General features: G+C 47.2%; 5 protein-coding genes across 8 annotated transcripts; 4 read left to right on the forward strand and 1 right to left on the reverse strand.

The window, feature by feature from the left end:
• Positions 1-451: 451 nt before the first annotated feature.
• On the forward strand, positions 452-1,448 carry LOC117580392 (glutathione S-transferase E14). The gene is made up of 4 exons (XM_034266935.1): positions 452-648; positions 704-904; positions 958-1,080; positions 1,155-1,448. The coding sequence occupies exons 1-4, from the start codon at positions 499-501 to the stop codon at positions 1,374-1,376; spliced, it is 696 nt and encodes a 231-aa protein (XP_034122826.1). The 5' UTR covers positions 452-498; the 3' UTR covers positions 1,377-1,448.
• A 5,574-nt stretch (positions 1,449-7,022) lies between these two features.
• On the forward strand, positions 7,023-8,092 carry LOC117588888 (muscle-specific protein 20). Its single transcript, XM_034280432.1, has 3 exons — positions 7,023-7,150; positions 7,339-7,671; positions 7,766-8,092. Exons 1-3 carry the CDS (start codon positions 7,121-7,123, stop codon positions 7,955-7,957), a joined length of 555 nt encoding a protein of 184 aa, XP_034136323.1. The 5' UTR covers positions 7,023-7,120; the 3' UTR covers positions 7,958-8,092.
• Positions 8,093-9,505: 1,413 nt separating this feature from the next.
• Positions 9,506-11,883, reverse strand: LOC117588884. The gene is made up of 3 exons (XM_034280418.1): positions 10,234-11,883; positions 10,072-10,168; positions 9,506-10,011 (listed from the first exon to the last, which is right to left on the reverse strand). Exons 1-3 carry the CDS (start codon positions 11,791-11,793, stop codon positions 9,635-9,637), a joined length of 2,034 nt encoding a protein of 677 aa, XP_034136309.1. The 5' UTR covers positions 11,794-11,883; the 3' UTR covers positions 9,506-9,634.
• Positions 11,884-13,774: 1,891 nt separating this feature from the next.
• Positions 13,775-14,717, forward strand: LOC117584908. The gene is made up of 2 exons (XM_034274056.1): positions 13,775-14,094; positions 14,272-14,717. Exons 1-2 carry the CDS (start codon positions 13,864-13,866, stop codon positions 14,656-14,658), a joined length of 618 nt encoding a protein of 205 aa, XP_034129947.1. The 5' UTR covers positions 13,775-13,863; the 3' UTR covers positions 14,659-14,717.
• A 1,176-nt stretch (positions 14,718-15,893) lies between these two features.
• LOC117584877 (PDZ and LIM domain protein 7) lies at positions 15,894-20,582 on the forward strand. Of its 4 annotated transcripts, none has more exons than XM_034274028.1 (6): positions 15,894-16,841; positions 18,091-18,242; positions 18,343-18,434; positions 19,237-20,000; positions 20,058-20,125; positions 20,210-20,582. In XM_034274028.1, exons 1-6 carry the CDS (start codon positions 16,635-16,637, stop codon positions 20,295-20,297), a joined length of 1,371 nt encoding a protein of 456 aa, XP_034129919.1. In that variant the 5' UTR covers positions 15,894-16,634; the 3' UTR covers positions 20,298-20,582. The 4 variants fall into 4 exon arrangements, with proteins under 4 accessions (XP_034129919.1, XP_034129921.1, XP_034129926.1 ...); XM_034274030.1 differs by having other exon boundaries at positions 18,343-18,431; XM_034274035.1 differs by lacking the exons at positions 19,237-20,000; positions 20,058-20,125; positions 20,210-20,582 and adding exons at positions 18,561-18,733; positions 18,897-19,197 and having other exon boundaries at positions 15,926-16,841.
• Positions 20,583-22,065: the final 1,483 nt, after the last annotated feature.

Below are 22,065 nucleotides of genomic sequence, written 5' to 3' on the forward strand. Positions count from 1 at the left end.
ATTTTGATGTTCCATTTGATTTTACTAGCTTGCAAAGCCTTTTAACACTAAAATATTATTTTAGTCCGCGTGGAGAATCAATTTGGCGTATTATAAATACTAATCTTTATTGAATTGTTAGGCCACGAACACAAAAATATCGGTATTTTTTGCGATTGTTGGAACACACATATATTGATGTTATCTAGCACTAGTTCAGGGCTGCACAATCGGCGCCAAATTCATTTAATTTGATTCTTTCAAAATTTATTTGGTAATTGCTGCAACTGTGTAATTGCCATGCCGGACAGAAGGGAATGCCCTGAAGCAACTCTTTCAACAAATATTTAAACCTATAGAAAATTGATTTAACATTTTCTTACACCGCAAGCAATGAAAAATCTCAGGTTTGTGTTTCCTCCCAGCGTATCTTGTGAGTAGCAATCTGATTCTCTCTTAGTCGTTTATCGTCTCTGAACGCGATCGTTTCGTTTTGTTTGTCTACCTGATATTTTCCTTATGTCTGAAGCGAAGCCTATTCTGTACTATGACGATCGCAGCCCTCCGGTTCGCAGTTGTTTGATCCTAATTAAGTTGCTGGCGGTTGACGTTGAGCTCCGTTTCGTGGATCTCTTTAAGGGGGATCAGTTTGAGAAAGATTTCATAGCCGTAAGAACACATAACTTGGAGTAGAGCATTTTCTATCGAGTAATCCCATCCACAGTTGAATCCACAGCACTCTGTGCCCGTGCTGGTCCATGGCGATTTGGTGCTGACCGACAGCCATGCCATACTCATCCATCTGGCGGAGAAGTTCGATGCCGCTGGCACACTCTGGCCCAGAGAGCACGATGCCCGCATGCAGGTGCTGAATCGGCTGCTCTTCGAGTGTTCCTTCCTGTTCCGCCGGGACAGCGATTTCATGGTGCGTTGCTGTCCAGGCTTACACTCTCCATTCATCTCCACTCTCGCTTACAGTCGGAAATTGCTCGAAAGGGATTTGCCAACGTGGATGTGGCCCATCACGAACGAAAGCTGACCGAGGCGTTCGGCATCATGGAGCAGTATCTGGAGGCGCACGATTACATGGCAGGCGAACAGGTAACCGCAGCACTTAATGCGATTCCCTGCGAAAGCCGAGATGCAATTCAATGTTGTTTTTGTGGGCTCCGCAGCTGACACTCGCCGACATATCCATTGTGACCACACTGAGCACGGTGCAGCTCATGTTTCGCCTGACACGATGGCCGCGGCTGGAGCGCTGGTTTGCCGCAATGCAACAGCTGGACGCCTATGCGGCGAACTGCAGGGGATTGGAAAAGCTGCGTCAGACCATGGAGCGGATCGGCGACTTCCAGTTCCCCCCCGCACCCAACTCCCGCACAGCTGCGGACTAGAAATTAATGACTATTAAAACCGCGTGGGTCAGATTAAGCCCATGGCAGGTCGTTCGGGGTGTGTACTCGTAATTCGATGTTTGTTCTGCTGCTGAAGGGCACTCGGTTACGAGTGGCACACTCGTATGTACCGTTGGTTTCAAAGTAATTTCGTGGGAGAGCCATCTGTCGGTTGGAGGAGCATGTTGACCCACCAGTGGGATCCCGCGGCAGTTTGTACTTCAAATGTTTCGCAAATATTTGACTCTGGCGCGGCTCTGGGTCTGACGTACTCTAATGACATGTCGGCATGTCGGGCCTAATAGCCGTATCGAGTGCACCCAAATTGAGAAGGGTAATCCCTTGAGTGGGCGGCCGCTAATTGCTCTCAGCGCTTACCCACATGTAATTCAATGCCACGGAGGACACCCGGGCACAGCTCAAACAAAACAAAGTTTTAAGCACGCATACACCTGGCTCTTGCAACTCGCAACTTGCAACTTGCAACTGCAGCTTTGGTTTGACTTTTCGCTGTCATCTGTCGGGGCGAGTGGAGACAGTGGAGCAGCGTGGCTTGCAATTGCTTTGCTGTGGCACGCTCCGACAACTTTTCGCTCTACAAGTTTTTCAATTTTCTTCAACGTTATCTCAGCTGCATTTAACCCCGCCCTGCCCTGCCCTGCCCTGCCCAGCCCTTACCCTGACTACAGAGTTTGTACAGAGTTTTGTCTAGAATTCAGCAACTGGACCCCTAAGCACATCCGCTTGGAGTCGCTCTACTCCGATGGGGAGTCTAGCAACTTTGGGCACCACTTTGCATCAATTTGCAAGTCATATGCGAGCGGTACATGCCAGTGAATACATATACATGGATCTGCCAGCGACTTGTCATACATTTTTTTACCCTTTCAATTTGCCCAACGGTCAATCTAGTGGGCAGGGGGCCCCAGGCGAAAACTCGACGAAACTCTGTTTTTTTTTTTGTACTGAATGTGTTGTATGCCTTGCATGTCGCGTGGAATTTGATTAAAGGCCACGTTGGTCCGCCAAATAACGAATTTACTTGTTGGAGTTCCATCGGAGGACCGGACTATGCTGCAACAGAGCCTGGCTGCCTGGCTGCCTGTGCCACCGTCGATTTATTCATATTTTTCATATATTCTGGGCAAAGATGAAATTCATTTAAATTGTAATTATTGTTATTATTATGAGAAGAACACAAATTTGAATGCGGCAGATACTTATCAAATTTTTCGCATAAATTACGTGCAGCATTCACAAGGAAAAAAGTTTCTGAAAACAATTGAAATTGAAAGCCGAGTTCTCGCCGAGTGACAGAGTATTTTGGATGCGTTGCAGCAGTGGGATGGCCCAGCATAAGGCATCGCAGAAGACATTTGCGACTGTCGGATGTTTAACAGCGAAAAAATGTAGCCAAACAATCGCATTTTGTGTGTGTGAACTCTTGCAAGTTGCAAAGAGCCAAACAAAGCAGAGTGCAATATTTTCAGAGACTTTAAAACTCAAAGGGTATCCCAGTAGCGGTAGGTATGGTCCCGCACTTGCTGTAATTAAGCACATAATGGGCCCCAAATTAGCATCGCTGCTGGAACTGTCTGGCAGGATGGGCTCTTTGGGCTCTTCGGGCTCTCCAGGCTTTGGCCTGAACCCTAATGTGTCACACATTGCATGCTTCAAATCGAGTTACGGCTGACAACGACTTTTGTTCCTGCTAAAACTTTTAAGCTCTGCCAGCGGCTGGGCTGTATCCAAGGCGCTGGCAAATACTTTGTGCAAATTGATTTAGTGAAAATGCTGCTTTGAAGTCGGCACCAGAGCTCGCCGTCAGTCAATTTGTTGAAATGGAAAGTTTCCGCTAGACGAGAGCTGTGTGGGAGTGCCTGAAATCTCATTACAAGCGGCTATTAAGTAGCCGGGCGCCAGCTTTAAAGTGTTAGCCGGGAAATTCAATTAGGCCAAGGCATTCGACATTCTCCGTTCGCCCTTCAGCATTCAGGATTGGTCGCCCCGACTCCTGGGGCCACCGAAAAGTGGGGCAGTGAGCAGCAACCAGCCATGCGTGAGGCTGAAATATTGGCAAAGTTTCCCCCTTGTGCCATTGGGACAAGTGATTTTGGGTTTAGTTCCCATTCGATTATTACTCAAAGCCATATTTGTTGGTTTTATTTCGGGTCGAACAGCGGACTGCGGTCCGTGCTGAGTCGCAGTTGAATTATTGATTAAAGTGCTTGCCGCTGACATGCCCGTACATTTGCTACATTATTTTCACCTGCTTTCGGGACCACCGCAACACTAATTCTGCCAAGACGTAGACCTTTCTGTTGTGGTTAAGTGCCTACCCATCTGCCCATCTTTATTGCGGTGCTGCTGAATTTCTAATTAACCTTTTTTGGTTTCATCCGTAGGTTGGGCGCCCACCGCTGCGGCGGAATCATTTATCAGACCCATCCGACTGTGGATTAAACAGAGACAGGCACTTCCAGTAAATGATATTCACGAGGCGGGCTACGGAACCGACCAAACAAACATCCAACAAGCAACAAAGAAAGAAAAGTTCAAAAGATTCCGCATAATTGCTGAGCCAAAAATTTCAAATAACAGGCAACCGAATTTATTTCGTGTCCGCCAGACCTATTCATACAAGAGTATGAAACAATGGCAGGTGGGCAGAACGGGTTCCAGAACGGAACACAACGGTGGACTGAAAGGTAACCGGATAGCAAAGGACATCAAATTCAAATATTTACACTTACACTTAAAGGTGTAGATTATTAAATATACTATTAAATATTTATTTCCATAATGTTTGTATGTAAAAACCGAATATTTGATTTAAATATTATTGTGTTTCTGTATTCTATACAAATAAATTGTGTCAATAAACGAACCTGCCGATGGGGTTCGCAATTGTTCGCATGTAAACCAAATGGTAAACAGTATGAATGATATCAAGGAATATTCAAAGCCACCCATCACTTTTTCGAATACTTTTCGCGGGCTAGCCAGCTGCGCCAATGCGACATTGTGAAAATGTGAAATTGATTTAATTGCTTTTATCGGCAAGATGCGAAGCGGGGAAAATGTCTAGAGTGAAATTATGAGGAAACTTATAAATAACTATGCCAGCCGACCAATGCGAGCTGTCTGTTTATTTCTGTTTGGCCAAATGACGACATTGGGCGTGATTTTCCAATTAAATGTTGGGCTTAAATAAATAATGTGTCTATTCTTGGAAGGAGCAACTAACTGGCAGCACTCGCAGGCACGATTGCCGTTTCAGTTTGTTGATAAATACAATGGCAGGACATTGCTCGACTCAATTTCCGTTTCCGCTCTGCCTTGCTCCACTGTGAGCGGCCAACGGAAGTGCCACAAATGCCAGCAAGTGGTTGAATGCCCACCCAGATCCTGTTTCAGCTACCGCTTTACAACCAGCTCCAGCTCGCATCCCCAGCGACCTAATTTTCGCCTGACTTCATTTGGGATACGCGTTGGCCATTTTTGGGTTGTTGGCGTCGGGACGTTTTGCCCGCCTTTGTGGAGTTTTTATGCTGATTTATGGGAAAATAATCCCCACGAATTTGGCGTCAAGTGCGTCTGGATAAACTTGCTTGCTCTCCCGAATATGTTTGCGCACTAGAATCTAATTTTCCTACGCAAACACGAGCCGCCACCCACATGCAATTTGCAGGCCTGTTGACGGGGCAATGGGGCATGGGGCATGCGGCATGGGGAATGAGAATGCATGACCAGGCGAAATGGTTCCCCAAATTTAGGGGATAGAAGGATAAACAGCCGCCTCAAAGGCTGCAGTGATTCTGTTTGCATTGCATTTCAGGTTGCTGGATCTGGATCTCGCTCGTAATTGAATTGGATCCTTACACTTCTAATTAAATTTTCTCAAGAGAATAGGCAAAGCAGGACAACTGGACCCCCAGGCAAATTTAATTCACTTAATCGAAATGATAATGTGCATATTTTTTTGTGGCTCGTTTAAAGTGTTTGTTAATTAAAAAAAAAAAGAGCAGAGGAGTCCTCCCTCCTGTCGGTTGCCGCGGGCCAAGGAGGTGGTAAAAATAAACCAACACGCCATGGCTCGAGAATTTCTCTGTTCTGTGTCTCCGCTGGCGCCGCCTGAGTGTGAGCAAAGTAAGAATAAGAACGAGACCCAGAGCAAACCCATGCCCATGCTCCGTAACTGAGAGCTGAGGCGGCTGGAAAATTTGGATGCTGACGCAGCGCTGGCCGCACTATTTCGGGGTCCACCTGTTCGGAGTGGTACCGAAATACACGGCAAATAAAAATAACACACAACCCAGAGCACAACTTTGTCGAGCCTTTTGCGTGCACGTCGGCGGCTGTCCGAGTGTTATCGAAACTGTATCCGCCCTAGAAATAGTTTATCGCGAATGTCACGCCACTCTCGCTCTCAGGGGGTGGCTGGATGTTGGGGGCTGTCTTCTCTCTGTTTATGTGCACTCTCGATTTTGTGTCCCAATCCATTTGTAGGGGGAGAGCGGAGGGTGCCTGAACTTTGGCAGACAAGTCAGAGCCCCTTGGCCGCGGCAGCCTTGTCGCGTCTTCGTCCTCTCGTTGTGACATTTGTAACATTTTTGGGACGGCAACAGACAGTCGCTTGATGTCTCCGCCTCCCCACAAAGTGCTTTTCAATAACACACAGCACATAATTCAAATGAATTGTCTGGACAGTAAAGCAGCTCTCCGCTGCTGCCATGAATATATTCAATGTAAAATGCTTCACACATTCCGAATTCTCAGTGATTATCTTTTGATTTATGTCTGCAGATTATTACAACTAACAAATAAATATTCATTTGCAGTGTCCAATCCAATGAGAGGCGAAATGGAATGTTTGTTATGGAATTACATTGTTTGGTCTGGGTTCGTGAGGAATTTTCAGCGAGAAAACTAATAGAAAACTTTTCAGTGTAACTATTTTGTTTTCTATGAAACAATAACATGAACAAAAGATCTCTTTGAGATCGGAACTATTGATACCCTGTTAAGAATTATACCCTTGTTGGCAACTGCAAACTAAAATATAGAAAATGTTTCACTGGCGTGCCAAAAGTCTTATTATTTCAACAAAAATCTGAAATCATTTGTCGCTGCTGGACCCAATTCAATGCCATTTTAAAGTATGACCCAATGCATGCCAATCGCATGGAAATTACGAGCAGCAAATGCACGCGCGAGCCGCAGGCCGGCAGCAGGACAGCGTTCCGGCTCCTTGTCCGAGTAAGAGTCCGAAAAAATGCAGATGAGCAACGCATTTTGGGCTGGGGTGGGGGCCACGTACACACTTGCGCAAATTTCCATTAATTAGAGGGCAACAACAACTATGTAGAACCACCTCGAGACACTCGCAACACGAGTGTGAGTGTAAAAATTATTAAGCACTTTGCTGTTGTTGGTGGCATGGATTTGTTGTTCGGCTTTTCTGTTGCTTTTCTCTGATGAGATTCTAAATTTATAACGCACGACTCATGGGGGCAGCAGGCCTGATCGCACCGAAAAGATGTATAGGCATGGGGGAACGCCCACGCCTCAAAACGCTCGCAGGCGACTCCGAATTCGGATATATTTTTGGAAAATTCTTGAACGATACTCGCACGGTTCTCTCGCGCTTTAAAAGCCGCATACGCCCCGTGGCCAGGCATCAGTGCTAGCTTGCTCAGGCTCTAGAGAAGTACAGAAATCCCTCAAACCAAAACCAACACAAAATGTCTCTTGAACGTGCCGTTCGTGCCAAGGTGAATACCAGTGGTGGAGCAACAGAGAAAATTCCAAAATGCAAACACAAAAATTAATTTAAAAGTGAACTGAAAAGAAATGTAATCAAGAACAAAGTGAATAATGGAAGAAAAGTTAACAAAATTAAAATAAGTGTGTGCGGCAGTTGCTAAAGTTTTGTTTTTATTCCTGTTTTCGATCCACATAGATTGCCGGCAAGCGCAATCCCGAGATGGACAAGGAGGCCCAGGAGTGGGTGGAGTCCATCATTGGTGAGAAGTTCCCCGCCGGCCAGGCCTACGAGGATGTGCTCAAGGACGGCCAGGTGCTGTGCAAGCTGATCAACATCCTGTCGCCCAATGCCGTGCCCAAGGTGAACTCCTCCGGCGGCCAGTTCAAGTTCATGGAGAACATCAACAACTTCCAGAAGGCGCTCAAGGAGTACGGCGTGCCCGATATCGATGTCTTCCAGACCGTCGATCTCTACGAGAAGAAGGACATTGCCAATGTCACCAACACCATCTTCGCCCTGGGCCGTGCTGTAAGTTTCACCCTCAGCTTGACCTCAGAGCCTTACACTCCTACGGCTGCTCTGTGGATATTCATAATTGACTGAGAATTTGTTCTCTTTGCAGACCTACAAGCACGACAACTTCAAGGGTCCCTTCCTGGGCCCCAAGCCCGCCGATGAGTGCAAGCGCGACTTCACCGAAGAGCAGCTGAAGGCCGGCCAGACCATTGTCGGTCTCCAGGCTGGCTCCAACAAGGGTGCCACCCAGGCCGGCCAGAACCTTGGCGCTGGCCGCAAGATCTTGCTCGGCAAGTAGGCGGTTTCCCCTTCTCTTGAGAACGGACGCAGGATGATGATGGATGGCTCCCCCCCATCTGTCTTTGGTTTTTTTCTACACAATATATCCTATATGTATGCTAGTTTTATATGAAAACAAAACACACAATCACGATATACACGCATATTATTATATTTATTTATGTGAAACATCAACACAAAATATTCCTCACCAACAACAACAAAAATCACTCACACAAAACAGCACAAAAGCAACGCAAAGGCTTGTAGAACTCCCTTTAAACAGCCTTTAAGTTAAGTATACTCGTACGCCTAAGTTTAATCTATAAACAAAATAAAGTAATGACAAAAAAATGCCACACTTCGATTTCCACTAGCACTTCCAATTTGATTTCGATTTCAATTTCAATTTCGATACCACTATTCAATCACCTCCATAACCTTGAGCTCTGCGATCTGCGATGTTCTTGCTGTTGTTTTTGCTTTTGTGTGGGTGTTGTCTTTATTTATTGGCCACCCCAATGGACACCAAATGTTCGCAAGATTCTGTTCTATAAATGACTTGTATATATGTTCGGTTCGGTTCGGTTCCACTGAAGCGTGTCGAGGTCAAAGCGTCAGCAGCGTCAGGCCGATTCAAAACGAATGAAGATTCAATATATGTGCACATACATCTGGTATATATTCAAGCAAAATATATTCTGGCAGGAATTTCCCAGTTTGCAGAATCAGTTTCTCACCTGTCCAAGGCGTGAATAATATATATAATGCCCATAGCTACATATGTGCTTATATGTATACAATTTACTCAAGCATATTGCAGGTGCTTCAATTATGAGAGGGTGCCAAAAATGTGAAAGGCCAGAGACGGCTGTCGGCATATTCCACGTCCGCCGCTGCTGTTTCTCGTGATTTCTTCATTTATTTATGTGTTAAATAAATCAAATACATTGTGTTATGGTTGGCCGAGGGTACAAACACTTTGTCAAGAGGTTTCCAACACTTCAAGGAATGCCAAGCATATCGAAATCATTTCATTTACTATAAGTTTGATCTGTGCAATGATTAGTTCCATTTTATTCTTCAAATGTAAACAGTCTCATAAATTCTGTGACTAAGAAAGAGTATTTTGGCAGCCCATCGTGTGGAATTACACATTTTCTAATGAATACTCGGTATTTCGGGAAATTAATTATTTGCCTTATTTGTTTAAGCTAATTGCAGCGCGATGTATCCAGTTGTGTGTGCACTTTCCCACAAATGAACATATAGAACCATTAATAACTGCAATAAATTACAAATAAATGGACACAAATAGTTAGATTTCCGATACATCCCACAATTAGTTGGCACTCAAAGAAATTCTGAATAGCAAAATGTGAGAGGGGTGGATAAGAATAAACAAAAACAAGGCAAATAAATATTCAACTTGACACTGAAATTTATGGGGAAATACATTTTTGATAATGGTTCATTAAGAGATTCTCGGTGCCAATTCAGGGTTATTATTGATGCATAAGAAAGCTTATGCAATGAGTAGGAAGCCTCAAGTATTTCCCATGGCTAATTAGGTGTTCTTTCTTTATTTCGAGTGGTTCATAATTTAAATGGCATTTTTTAGAATGATTGGGAAAACGGGCCACTCGCGGAGGATGTATCTATCCCTCGCAGGTATCTGGTAATATCTGGCACAAGGCTAAACGGAGTACGACGATTCATACTCTTGGATGCGACGATTGAGGTTCTTCAGAGTCTCCCGCAGCTTGAACACGCTGACACGCTTCACCTGCAGCGCCTCCACCGTGTTGTCGTATTCGTACATCAGGGAGGGCATCGTCAGGATGCCGCCTTGGCAGGACAGATCCTGCTGCTGTTTGCGGAGCTTTGTGCGGTTCACCTTCAGACGGTAAAGTTTCTCTCTCATCTCGTGCTGCTTGTCCAGCAGGCTATACAGTGCGGCCTTGTTCTGTTGAAGCTTGTCGGCGAGGGCCAGCGCCTTCTCTCGGTTGTGTTGAATCAAATGCAGATCCACGTGGTAAATGGAGCGCAGCTTCTTCAGTTCGATGTTCCGTTCTGCGGGATGTCACAATTATGAATTGAATTAGATGTAAATGCCAGATGCCATTGGCATACCTTCGATCTTCTTGTCCATAGTGACAACCTGATTCTGAATGGATATAAAGTCGTTTATGGACAGATCCTCGCCCACACGTTCCAGCTGCTTGATTTTCTGTGGAAGGAAGGAAAAGGCAAAAGGTGATCCTCGGAACTCACATCCCTTGGGCCAGGACTTACATTGGCCAAACGACCAAAATTGTGCTTCATGGTGATGAGGATGAAACGCGTGTCGCTGATCTCGTTCCGCTTGACAGCCATAAGTCGGAGCCCGCGATCGACTAGCCGCTTGATGGGCTCCGAGTCCCGGGCCCAGAGATAATGGCGCACGGTCTGCTCCAGTCTCGTCTCAGACCACGTGGCATTGGCTTGTGTTTGGTACAGTTGCAGGTACACCCTGCTCATTAGGAAGCTGCTCATCTGCTTGGATGTGGCGAATCGTTTCTTCGCAAGTTCAAGCTGCTGCAGGGCATCCAGGTACCGCATACTGTAATTCCGATTGTCAATCGGGGACAGCCGGGAGAACACTCGGACGTTCTTGTTCCGCTTGTAGTACTCGACGATCCGTGCCTGCAGGAAGATGTTGCCGTGCTTCTCGAAGAAGAAGTCGGTCGTGGCGGTGATGAGCTCCTCCATTAGTTTGCCCTTGTCGCAGCGCGATCTAATCAAGTGCTCCACATTGATGGTCTCGGATTTGTGGACCAGCGTGTCAATGAGATCCTTCAGAAAGGTTCGGATAATACTCAGCACCTCGGTTCGGTGCTTGTGGGCATTATCGTCGCTCTCTCGTTCCTCCTCTCCCAGATACTCGAACAGAAATGTTTCCTGGAACTGTTCGAAGTCGTTCATAGACTCGTCGACGTGGGCAGATTTCGGGGCTGGCTGGTGCTCATCATCAGTGATCTCCGGACACTCCTCCGGTTCTTCTTCCATGTCTAGGGCATTCTCCTCCACGAGGGGCTCCTCCGACGAGGTCGAGCTTGTGCTGACTATAACCTCGCCGGTCAGTGGGTTCACAAAGACGCCCACATCGGCAATCTCCGTCTCGACGATGGATTCCGCTTTGCTTAATTGCGAAATTTCCACCTCCTCATCCTCGGAAATGTCCGACAGACTGGGCACATCGAAGTCGTTGAGAAAGTTCGCCATGAGCTGCACCGTGTTCGAATCCTTGTCAATGCTGACGTTGGACAAAGTCGAACAAATGGATTCGGCGTCCTCGTCAGACTCCACTTCACGAAGCACCGCCTGCTCATATTGCTCCTCCAGCAGCATCGTGTGCCGACCCTTAAACTTCTCTTCTTGCTTCCGTTCCGCGAGAAATGCCTTGGCATCGCGCTCGCCCTTGCCCTCTCCCTCTCCCTCTCCCTCGTCTTCGCCTTCACCCTCAGCCTGCTCGGATTCGTCGGCTTGTCGCCCCTTCTTTATGGCCGTACCATCAAAGCGCGTTTCTTCGATATTTTTCATTCGCTGCTTTCGCTCCGCTTTCCTCTTCTGCTTAAAGTCTTCCTGCGTGACAACCACTGACGCCCGACCACCGTTCACTTCCGTCTGCTCCCCAGCTACATTTTCTTCTTCTAATGTTTCGGACTGAAGAGTGGATCTCGACTTGCTTGGGTTCGTGAGCTCCTTCTGGTCCTGGGCTTCGGACACTGACGCCTGTTTTGGCACCTCATCTTGGGGCTGTTCGTCTGCGTTCTCTGCGATATCAGTCAGACTTACAGTGGCTTCTAGATCCATTTTAGTGTTTGTTTAATTGTGAAATATTTGTTTGTGTTTGGAATAGGTTTTTGTGTACCTAGTTTGCTCCCAGTACATGTATACTGTGTGTTCAATCTATGCTAGTGACAACTAAAACACAGTTTTCCCATAGTCCACTCAGAGAAATCTCAGAAATTACAGGTGTAGCTGTTTTATTGTTGACAATGCTGTGGAGAGCATTGACTGGTAGTTCTACACGATTTATTACATGCACTCTACACTAATTACGCAGCAGCGAGCTTTTAAGTGTATGCAATGCGATCGCTTTTAGTTCCAGCAGTGGCCGCTGTTAAATGTGGGGGCGACTCTACACAGTCTCTTGTTGCTGTGTACATTTTACATTTATGTGAATTATTTGAAAGTTTGCATTCCTATCTCATCGTTCTGCCTCTCCCCACTCTCGTATGAATATATATCTGTAATTTAAAGCTACTCTCCCCCTCTTCACATTTTCGAGAACCATTTGTGGTATCCTTTTGGGGCTGCTTTAAACTTGATTGATCGTTCCTTTGTCCGTGTGTTTGCGGGGCAAACTTTATGACATTGATAAATTTTTAATAAATATGACAAAATGTTACGAGGCGCGTGGCACATCCTTCCACACCCCCATCCCGACCCGAGTTGTCCTGACTTATTTTTTGTTTTATTTTGTATTTTTTTTGTGCTCGGCATCAGGTGCCAGCCGCCTGCCTGCCTTGCCTCGGATTTGCATAAAGTGCTGCACTGCTGAAAGTGTAATTTGCATAGAAAATGTTGCAGCACTTGGAGTGGATTTCCGCTCTTAATACTTTTCATCTTATTGTTTCGCCGTTGGTGTGGGCTCTGGCCACGAGATTGATTCAGCGCATCCAAAATTCACTTAAATTATGCATGAGCCAGTGCCAGGGAGAAACTTTTTCTGTCTCAACTCGCGCGGCCTTTGATGTGCCGGAGACATCTGGGAATCATATTCAATAAGCCGCTCCTGGCGGGGTAGTTAAAGAAGTTTGCGTATTGGGTTCAGCTCTCCGAATCCCCTTTGATGGTTGCCAAATAAATTTGTCTTTCGTTTCTTTCAGGGCGCGCCTTTCCTTCAGGTAAATAAAATGCTTTATCGTCCTTTAATGGGTGAACAGTAAACAGTAAACAGTAAATAGCAGAGGCACGGAATAATTGCAGTGGTCATTCGTCGGGGGTCGTCTCATGTGGATTCGATAGGCCGCTCACGTTCTGTCTTAAAGTGCGGAAACTGTTTTTGTGTGTTGCCATTTGTCATGCGAGCCAAGAGCCTAATGGAAATCCTTTCGGCTCTTTTGTTTGTGCGTCTTAAATGGTATTTTCGGCTCAGCCCCAGCCCCAGCTCCAGTTCCAGCCCCAGCCCGGCCAAGATACTTGAACTTGAGAGAGGTCTCAATCTCTCTTCCTCTATCCGCCGGCACGTTTCGTTATCCGAAATTATAATTTATATCCCAGCGCCAATTGTGTCCAGTTGCGGCTTACGTGCACAGCGATTTCCATAGACTTTGAATTTTGTGCAGTGTTTTGCTTTGACTTCTGGGAACGCGTCGATAATTACAAATTACGCCTCGGCCTGATCTACTGTGATGATCCGCAACTGAGCTCTGGTCTCTGCTTCTTATCAGCCCCTCCCCATTCCACTCAATTTGTTTTTATGAATTATGCAAGTTTAGTCTGAAATCGCAATTGGCACAAGCCGGCAGCAGGCATCACAGCAGGCAATTGCGCAGTCTGCAAAGGGAAGAGTGAATGTTCGACGGCAATCTACGAGTATTGCCATATTGCAGCGGCTCCACTTATAGACGGGGATGGGATGGATGACTGGGCCAATGGCTGGGGCTTGGGCTGTTATCAGGCTTGATGGATGCTTTAATTACATTTAAGACAGACAATCGGATTCGAGGCGATAATAAATTTGTTGAGGTTTCGTTGGAAACCTTTGAGGGCAGCCACAGTCAGTGAGAAAACACAAGTGGCAGCGCGAGGTTCACAGACAGCCAGCTATCCAGAGAGGCAGAGTTTCGATTGAGGATTAAAAGGAACATCATCACAATGCAGCGATCCCTGCTGCTCCTGTCGCTGGCGGCGATCGTCCTTAGTGCGGCGATGGCCCTGCCCCTGAGTGTGGAGGAGTCCGCCGAGCGGGGCTCCAGCCTGGAGAGTGAGATGGAGATGGAAAAGGAGCTGGCAGAGAGTGTGGAGAGCGAAGAGATATTGAAGACAGGCTGGGACAGCAGCGAAGGCACTGTGCCCAAGGCCATCGTCAAGCGATCCCCCGAGGAGGCGGCAGCCAAGGACGCCAGCAGCTCATCGGAGGAACACGGAAAGGACAAGGCAAAGGCAAAAGCAAAAGCCAAGGCAGATAGCTCCCCCGAGTCTTCCGAAGAGGCAAAGAAGAAGGAACAGCCGGCGGAGGCTCAACCCGAACAGAAAGAAGAGAGAAGGAGAAGATCCACTGAGGCGGCAGCCAAGGACGCCAGCAGTTCCTCGGAGGAGCATGGAAAGGACAAGGACAAGGACAAGGACAAGGCGAAGGCCAAGGCGGACAGCTCCGGCGAGTCTTCTGAGGAGGCGAAGAAGAAGGAGCAACCGGCAGAGGCCGAGCCGGAAAAGGCCGGCAGAAGAAGACGCCAGGCGATCAAGGATCCGCAGAGCGTTGAGAATGTGAATGATGAGGCGGATGAGTATGTGGATCCGCCCGGTCAGGACAGTCAGGCTGAAAAGGAGGATGGTGCTGCACTTGACGTCCTGCCACCAGACAACACCAGCATCGAAGACTACGCCCAAGGCTGCGAGGTGATGGAGGTGAACTCCAAGGAGGCCAACGAGACGACCTACTTCGAATAAGCCCGCACGTTTAGCATTAAGTAGATTTAAAATAAACTAGAAAAAAAGTCCCACACAGGCGTCTCCAGCTTTTGACATTTCCCCTACTTTCCCCTCTCCAACTCTCCTGCCCATCTTTCGCCTTCTTTGGCTGCTTATCAGCGACCGCGCTTGCCCTTATCAAGACAGCGGCGGCGTCGCGTCAATGTCGCCGCAGCTCAGTGGCGATGATGCGATGTGCCAGTCTGATAGGTGCGACTTGTATGTATTCAGTGTTGGTGTTTATACCCTTGCAGAGGGTATTGGAACACTGTGCAGAAATGTATTTGCAGCTAATAGAACTCTCAGCCTGCGGAGGAGCCGGCAAGGGTATCCAGGACTTCGGTAAGCCTTCTCTTCTCAGTGTGATATGAGTAATCCCTCGCTGCTGTCTGCTGCCTGCAGATGTTTTCGGCACTTGGTGTTTTGAGCCATTGAAAACTTTATTCCTTTCTCACCATATTTCTTCAGGGCGCATCCTTTTGTCAGGGCTGTCTGCCTGACTGTCCCTTTGCTGTTGTTCCTTTTTTTTTGGGTAGTCATGTTTCAGTTTGTTATTCATGTTTCGGCTGATAAGGCACGTTCTGCTCAGCTCGTTTTCTGTTTTGGGCTCTTTGGACTCTGCCAATCTTGTGGGGGGGGAAACAACTCGCTCATATTTTGCTCATAATCAAATCTACCATCCGAAATGACATTCATCTGTTTCTTGCGCTCTTTGACGTCACAGAAGCACACCTAATTCCAATTTCTGTATTGCGGGAAATTCATTTAATTAAGTTTATATGTTCGAGATACAAACAAGTCGAAATGAATGGAAGTTTTTTTCGATTTAGACACACATAATACATTTAATTCGTTGGAAACATATTACATTTAAATATCAAATATATTTTTTTCAATGGGCAGCAGGTGGAACGTGGGTCCGTGATCGGAACTTATCGACTTCCTGCCATTTGTTCTATTACGTACCAGCCAGCGCTTGAGGCCCGCCTGTTGGGGATTCAATTAAATAACGGTTCGCAGCACATTCCACACACAAATTGGATGTGCGCAGAGTTCTGCAGCCGAGTAAAAAGTGTACACAAAGAACTCGGCAAAAAGTGCAACAAATCGGGAGGCAGAGCGGCAGAGCCAGGGCAGCATCAGAGGTAGGGGGGGAGAGAGAGAGAGAGAGTGAGAGGCAGCCATAAAAAAGAAACGTGAATGCAGGCACAAAGGAAAACTTCTCGAAAATTATTTTAGTTGTCCGAGTCGTCGAGTGCAGTCGTGTGGAAGTTATACGGAGAAGCCAGCGGGAAAGAATCAGGTGCAGGCAGGGTGATCAGCGGGCAGAGGAAGTCCAAATCGTGAATCAATTCTCATAATTATTGGCCAAGACGGAGCACAGGCTGGACAGTCATTCCGGGAGCGACTTCCACTGCCAATGCAATTTGCACTGAAATCGAAATCCGAAATTGCACAATCCGTTTGGTCTGCTCCGCTGGTTACATAACTCGCAGCATTGGCCAAGATTTAAAGTTGATAATTATCCGAACGAAGCGGCAAATCGACGGAGAAATCCCCTCTGGCCGTTGCGCAAAATGTACACGACGCTCGTTTAAAAGCCGGCAAGCCACAAATACGAGTAATATTTTTGCACGGGTGCAATTTTGACAGGAAAAGGAACAACGGAAAACAAGCAAATGAACAAATGAACAAAAGAACAAAGCAACAAAAAGAACAGCGATAAAAGTTTTGCAACCAAAAGAGCAAACGAGAGAATAGACAAGGCAAGAGAGGAGAGAGGAGAGGAGAGCTGAAGCGCCCGCAGGCAAGAGCACAACATTTATAAATAAAATCAAATCAGCAGCGCCACGAAGAGAGTGGAAGGCAGCAACAACAACAACAAAACGAGAGAGATAGAGCGAACGAGAGGGTAAACAAGATAGAGAGGAGAACGTACATAAAGGAGGAGCAAAATGCCGGAGCAATTGGGTCTGCAGTGGTCGACGCCGGAGTCAAAGAAGAATGCGCCCATTATCAAGATGTCCTGCGGCATCGGGGACACAGATGGCTTTCCCGCCTTCGATGTCGATTCGGAGGCGTATGCCTCCAAGGATGACACCAAATGGGGTTTCCTGGTAACCGGCGGCGCCGAGTTCCACATGCCGCTAACAGTGTTCCAGGTGAGTGGGTCACAGTGGATGGGGACGGGGTGGCCGGTCTGGGAACCCAACCATGTGCCTCTCGCTACAGTTTGCCACAGCTGAAATTGGACTGCGATATCAAGAGAGTACAGAAGGGTGCTATGATTTCCACATAACATTCGTCAAACAGAAACCACAGGCCAAATAATTCTAGCCTTACCTGTAGAAATTCGAAACTTTACCAAAATTCCCATAAGAACTGAGCGTGTGGCAAGTGTATCCATTGCTTCGGTCATTCGATGACAGGCTGCGTTGCTTGTTGACGATATTTGTTGGCCGAATGCCAAGTAACAAACTTGGAGTCACATTTGATTTCAAATTAAGCTCTGACGAAGTCGAATCCAACGTTGGATGGGCCAGCCAGCGCCTAAGAGCAAGGAACATTTGAATTGTTTCTGCCCCGCGACGTTCGACGTACGTTCAGTGTTTTGGGGGCAGCTGCAGCTGCCGTGGCGTGCCACACCGCCTCTTTTTGGCTCACTCGACTCAAGTGAATGTACAATATTTGGGTTAACAATAGGCTTTCATTATTCTATACATTGCACCACAGACACTGCGTTTCGTTCATATAAATCACTTGAAAGATCAAAGTAAGAGATTTCCGACTACTGGCTGCTCTTGTGATTTTCTTAGAATATAGCAATGCCATGTACTACAGCTATGAAACGCACTGCACCCATGATAGCCCAACAAAACTATTTTGGTTTGCAAAATTTTACTTTTGACGTTTTCGCGTTTAGCTTAAAAGAAAAAAACACAGAAATGTTTTGTTTTCTTTTTAATACATTTGAAAAATGGGCCAGCTAGTGGGAGGGTATGCCAAGCCCATTACATACCCATTAAACCTTAAATAACCCGAATCATCGTAGATGGGATTTAACATATTTCCATGTGGAATATCCCTGCTTTGGTAAAAAACTGCCAGCCATTTCCCTAGGTACTCCACAAGTCGAATAAATCATAGGCATATCCTCTAGAGGCGTATGGTGTCTGCTTTGCTTTCAGTTTCCTTTGTTTTTCTGGGTGTTTTTCTTTATTTCTGAGAGCAAACATCTCATACACATCTGCCCGTACTACGTCTCTACATGTCATCTCAGACGTACGCAGCATTCTGGCCAATTGCGTCCCGACAGTCGCGTCGCACGGTTCAAGTGTTGTGTGTCTGCTCCACCGATCAGAAAGGACTTTGGACCAGTTTCATGATCAAAACTTTAACCCGTTCCCGCAGGTAACACCCGATGGTCTGGCTGACAAGGCGGGCATACGTCTGGGCGACATTATACTGCAGATAAACGAAGAGGACGCCACGCAGCTGACGCTGAACCAGGCACACGAGAAAATCAACGCAACGCCCAAGAAGATACATTTCCTGCTGCGCAAGTAGGTTGCCCCAGATATCCATCTCGCTGTCTCTGTGTGCTGTGTCCGAGATGCTTTTAAGCTCTTTTCAATTATGTAACGATACAAATATGTCCCACAGCATGGAGGAGGACGATCCCATGGGCCAGTTTGAGGCCGGCGAGGAGAAGTCGATTGTAATGCGAGTGCCAAAGCCCATGCCGCCGCCCAGTGGTGAGTCTCGTCAGTTTGTAGTCCACTTGCATGGCCCGAACCCACCCCAAAGTCCAGCTCCAACGTCCAACTCCACCGCTTGCACTTCTTGGTATTCACTTGGATTTGTATATCTATTTTTCGTAGACTTCCACCCAACCCCCCTGCTTGGCTCACGTTGTTGGCATCCGATCATGTGGCAAGACCCGCCCGAGCCGCCAAAGCCCAAACAAAAGAAAACCAAAACGGAGCTCGACGACGAGGGCAACGAGGTGGTGATTGAACTCAGCGAGGACGAGTCCTCGGACGAGGAGGAGCAGGTGAATCAACACCCACACAATTGCATGCCAACAACATTTGCAAAGCGAAACTAACCCATTCTCTCTTCTCTCCCCTGTCTTCTGTCTTCTGTCTTCTGTCTCCTGTCGGCCTCCCCAAACTCCACCAATCCCACCAAACCATAATCCCTGTTGCATGTGGCAGGAGCTGCCACATCACCGCATCATTCGGAACATTCGGCGCTTCTTTGCGGAGGTCGGCGACAATCAGGAGCTCCGCAGCAGCACCATCGAAAATATGCTCCTTGCCCTGCCCAGTGCACCCAAGGCCCAGTGAAGACGACAGCTCCCCCTTGCCCGAAAGCCCCTTGCCCTTGCCCTGTACATAATTTGGAATACAATTTGTGTGTGTGTTTGTTTGTGCCTCTGTGCTTGTCGATTGAATAAAACCCCCCGAGTCCCAGCACCCCCCAACCGTAATCCCAATAAAGCCCAAAGTTAATGGAGAGGAAAATCCTTTCGCTTTCTTGATGGATTCCATGCAGAACGCATTGTGGCCAGCACCATCGAGATGCGCCTGCTGGAGATGCAGCGTAAGCTGTCGGCCATTGCCAGAATACCAAAAATTCTCTCCTCCACCCTGGCCACGGTGTCGCAGAGCTTTGGCAGAATGAGCGAGGAGGAGGCACAGGAACAGGCCGCGGCCTACATACAGCGAAAGTGCTCCTACGACGAGGATGCTCTCGACTACGAGCTAAGGGATGGGGGAGACGACGACGAAGACGAAGACCTGATGGGTGACACTGACACGGACAGGGAAACAGACACGGAGGGTGTTGACAGTGATGAGAATGATTTGGTACAGGTAAAGGCAAAGGCACAGGCACTGGGTGGTGTGAAGCAATCAAAGCTGCTGAAGGATGTCACCCCTGAATCGGATTATGCATCGGAAGCCAATTACCCGACAAATGAGGGAAGTGATGCCGATGCCAGCGATGACTCAGAGACGGAGAGTGCGCCGGCTGGGAGTGCGGTGTTCTTCATGAAACTGCCCGCAGCATCAGTCGAAGATGCCAACTCCTATCCCTCCAGCGACGAGGATGACAGCGACTTTTTGAGCACCACTTACACCTGGAACATCCGCAATGTGCCCAAGCTGCGTATCAACGATGAGGCTGAAACCGATGCCGAACTAAGGCCGCAGCAGGAGGAGGAGCTGAAATCTGTGGCAGACATACCAAAGGTGCGTCCTGCCACACCCACACCTCAGGCACCGTCGCAGGAGTCGGCCGGGGGTCAGACACAAAAGGTAATAATTCCTATCATTGGCGTTAACTGTCTGATTGCAGATTTGTCTCTCGCACAGTTGCTCTTCAAACTGGACAAGCTGGAGCGCTCCTGGCCCTGGGCAGACCGTGAGAGAATCATATACAAGTGAGTTGGCTGCTCCACACCCAACTAATTTATGCACAAATGTCTCATACAAACATATGTGTGTGTGTGTGTGTGTCTCCGCAGGCAATCCACATGCCACTTGGTGCCCCGCAAGCCGCTGGGACTGGTCGGACAGCGCATGCAGCTGCTTCTCAAGGCCAAGAAGCAGTAGTCCGGACTCTGGAGTGCTAACAGATACCGACACTAGTTTAAGTTCAAAAGGCACAGCGCAGAGATTGGAGGAACTGGAGGAGCCAACTTTTAATTGAGTTCATTATGAAGCAGCACCAACAGCGGCAGCCTCGACTGAGGCACTTCAATTAACTGGCACACACTCACCACAGGGCGTATGTGCAACAACTGTATGCAAACTTGTTCGCTTTTGCTACACAAACACACACTCCGCTTCACCCGTGTCGATTTTGTAATTAAAGTGCACTCCCAGATGCTCAAAAAATCCAAGTTAAAAGAAAACCAAAGACCAGGAAAATTATATTTTCCCTTCTGTTTCCACTTCTGCTCCACTCTGGGCCAGGCCAGTAGCACAGGTCTGTGCATTATTCGTGGCCATCTGCTGCGTACATTTGAGCCAGAAGCACTTATCCCTCAAACATCTGAACGTGTGCGTCGTTCCTCTCACTCGAGGGCACAGACAATGCGCTTTGCATTGTGTTTGCTCCCTGCTTCCCTGACATTTGGAACATTTGTTCAACTTTGTTTAATATTTTGCCCATATTTCTGTAACTTATTCTTGCTAGTAAAGACATTTAAGTTTATGCGAGTATTTTTTGTGCTTGGAAAGGAATCAAATAGTAATGGAAAAACAAATGGGATTCCAGTGAATCAGTCGGATTATTGACAAAGAGTAGTTCTACATGTTTGAACTGAATGACAACACTTTGGGAATTAAGAAGTGATTCAATGATTAAGCTGACAGCTCGTTTGCTGTCAGGGTTTCTTAAGCAAAGTGTTTGCCAATTTACTCGTCCAAATGCATTCATTTATTTCGTAGCTTGTGGCTTTCCATCAGAGAAATGCAACTTCAGAAATGCTGTCAGCTCATTTGTCGGCCGGTTTCTGCCGCTTTTGGTAATGGAAAACGGAGCAGAGTCTCCTCAAGCCGAGGCATATGTGTTTTACTTCTGTTTGCTTTGAGAGCGCGAATAATGTGCGAATAATGAGTGCGGTGAGTGTGGCACGTGTACCTGCACCTGATACTTACAGCCGTTAAGCGGCAATAAAATGCCACTTAAAGCACCAACTTTACGCGGCACAAAAGTAAGAGCAACACAAAATGAGGGAGACCCCACACACTGACTTGCCGCCATTCGCGTCGCCTGCCACAAACACAAACACAGTCACAAAAGCACACACACACACTGGCACACAGAACGGCAGCAGGAAATGGCAAAACAAGAGCCAGACCGCCGCGGATAGTTCTCAATAAATGTCAACAAATGTTGGACAGCAGCAACATCGCAGTGGGTGCCAGGAAGCTCGGTACTGGAATTTTGTGTGTTGCACGGGGGGTGTTGGGTTTGTATACATCCTGCGACTGTGTGTTACCTGTGGCCTGTTGTGTGCTCGCGCACTTAAAGCTCTAGGGATGAAAGCAGAACCCTTGAAAAATATAAACTGTCTGAAAAAGTGAATCTTGGTGTTCTAAAGATGCTATAAATATAGCTCTCACAGTTGTGCAGATTCAGAAGAAGTACTTGTCATCCTTGCTCCTTAGAATCACTGAACCAAGTCCGTGACAAATGTCAGCTATGCAAACATCGCATGTCCGCAGTGCTTTCCTCACCCGAGGGACCATAGTCTGGTGGGTGGAGCACGACCTGTGACCTCACTTCAAATGTCAGTCATTAAGTAAGCATAAGAAATCGCTTTCTGACACAAGTAGTCCAATAGTCAAAATAAAACAAAGGTTTGTGCTGGGT

This window comes from Drosophila guanche, unplaced genomic scaffold (genome assembly GCF_900245975.1).
Source record: "Drosophila guanche unplaced genomic scaffold, DGUA_6, whole genome shotgun sequence".
Classification (NCBI taxonomy): Eukaryota; Metazoa; Arthropoda; class Insecta; order Diptera; family Drosophilidae; genus Drosophila; species Drosophila guanche.

Bases quoted from the DNA above. Each gene is read 5' to 3' on its own strand.
- LOC117580392 (XM_034266935.1), top strand. From the start codon at position 499: ATGTCTGAAGCGAAGCCTATTCTGTACTATGACGATCGCAGCCCTCCG. The intron at 649-703 runs GTAAGAACACAT...TCCCATCCACAG, and splicing joins TTGAGAAAGATTTCATAGCC to TTGAATCCACAGCACTCTGT. The intron at 1,081-1,154 runs GTAACCGCAGCA...TGGGCTCCGCAG, and splicing joins ATTACATGGCAGGCGAACAG to CTGACACTCGCCGACATATC.
- LOC117588888 (XM_034280432.1), top strand. From the start codon at position 7,121: ATGTCTCTTGAACGTGCCGTTCGTGCCAAG. The intron at 7,151-7,338 runs GTGAATACCAGT...CGATCCACATAG, and splicing joins AACGTGCCGTTCGTGCCAAG to ATTGCCGGCAAGCGCAATCC. The intron at 7,672-7,765 runs GTAAGTTTCACC...TTCTCTTTGCAG, and splicing joins TCTTCGCCCTGGGCCGTGCT to ACCTACAAGCACGACAACTT.
- LOC117588884 (XM_034280418.1), bottom strand. From the start codon at position 11,793: ATGGATCTAGAAGCCACTGTAAGTCTGACTGATATCGCAGAGAACGCA. The intron at 10,169-10,233 runs GTAAGTCCTGGC...TTCCTTCCACAG, and splicing joins ATTTTGGTCGTTTGGCCAAT to AAAATCAAGCAGCTGGAACG. The intron at 10,012-10,071 runs GTATGCCAATGG...GACATCCCGCAG, and splicing joins TATGGACAAGAAGATCGAAG to AACGGAACATCGAACTGAAG.
- LOC117584908 (XM_034274056.1), top strand. From the start codon at position 13,864: ATGCAGCGATCCCTGCTGCTCCTGTCGCTGGCGGCGATCGTCCTTAGT. The intron at 14,095-14,271 runs GCGGCAGCCAAG...AGATCCACTGAG, and splicing joins TCAAGCGATCCCCCGAGGAG to GCGGCAGCCAAGGACGCCAG.
- LOC117584877 (XM_034274028.1), top strand. From the start codon at position 16,635: ATGCCGGAGCAATTGGGTCTGCAGTGGTCGACGCCGGAGTCAAAGAAG. The intron at 18,243-18,342 runs GTAGGTTGCCCC...TATGTCCCACAG, and splicing joins ATACATTTCCTGCTGCGCAA to CATGGAGGAGGACGATCCCA. The intron at 20,126-20,209 runs GTGAGTTGGCTG...GTGTCTCCGCAG, and splicing joins CGTGAGAGAATCATATACAA to GCAATCCACATGCCACTTGG.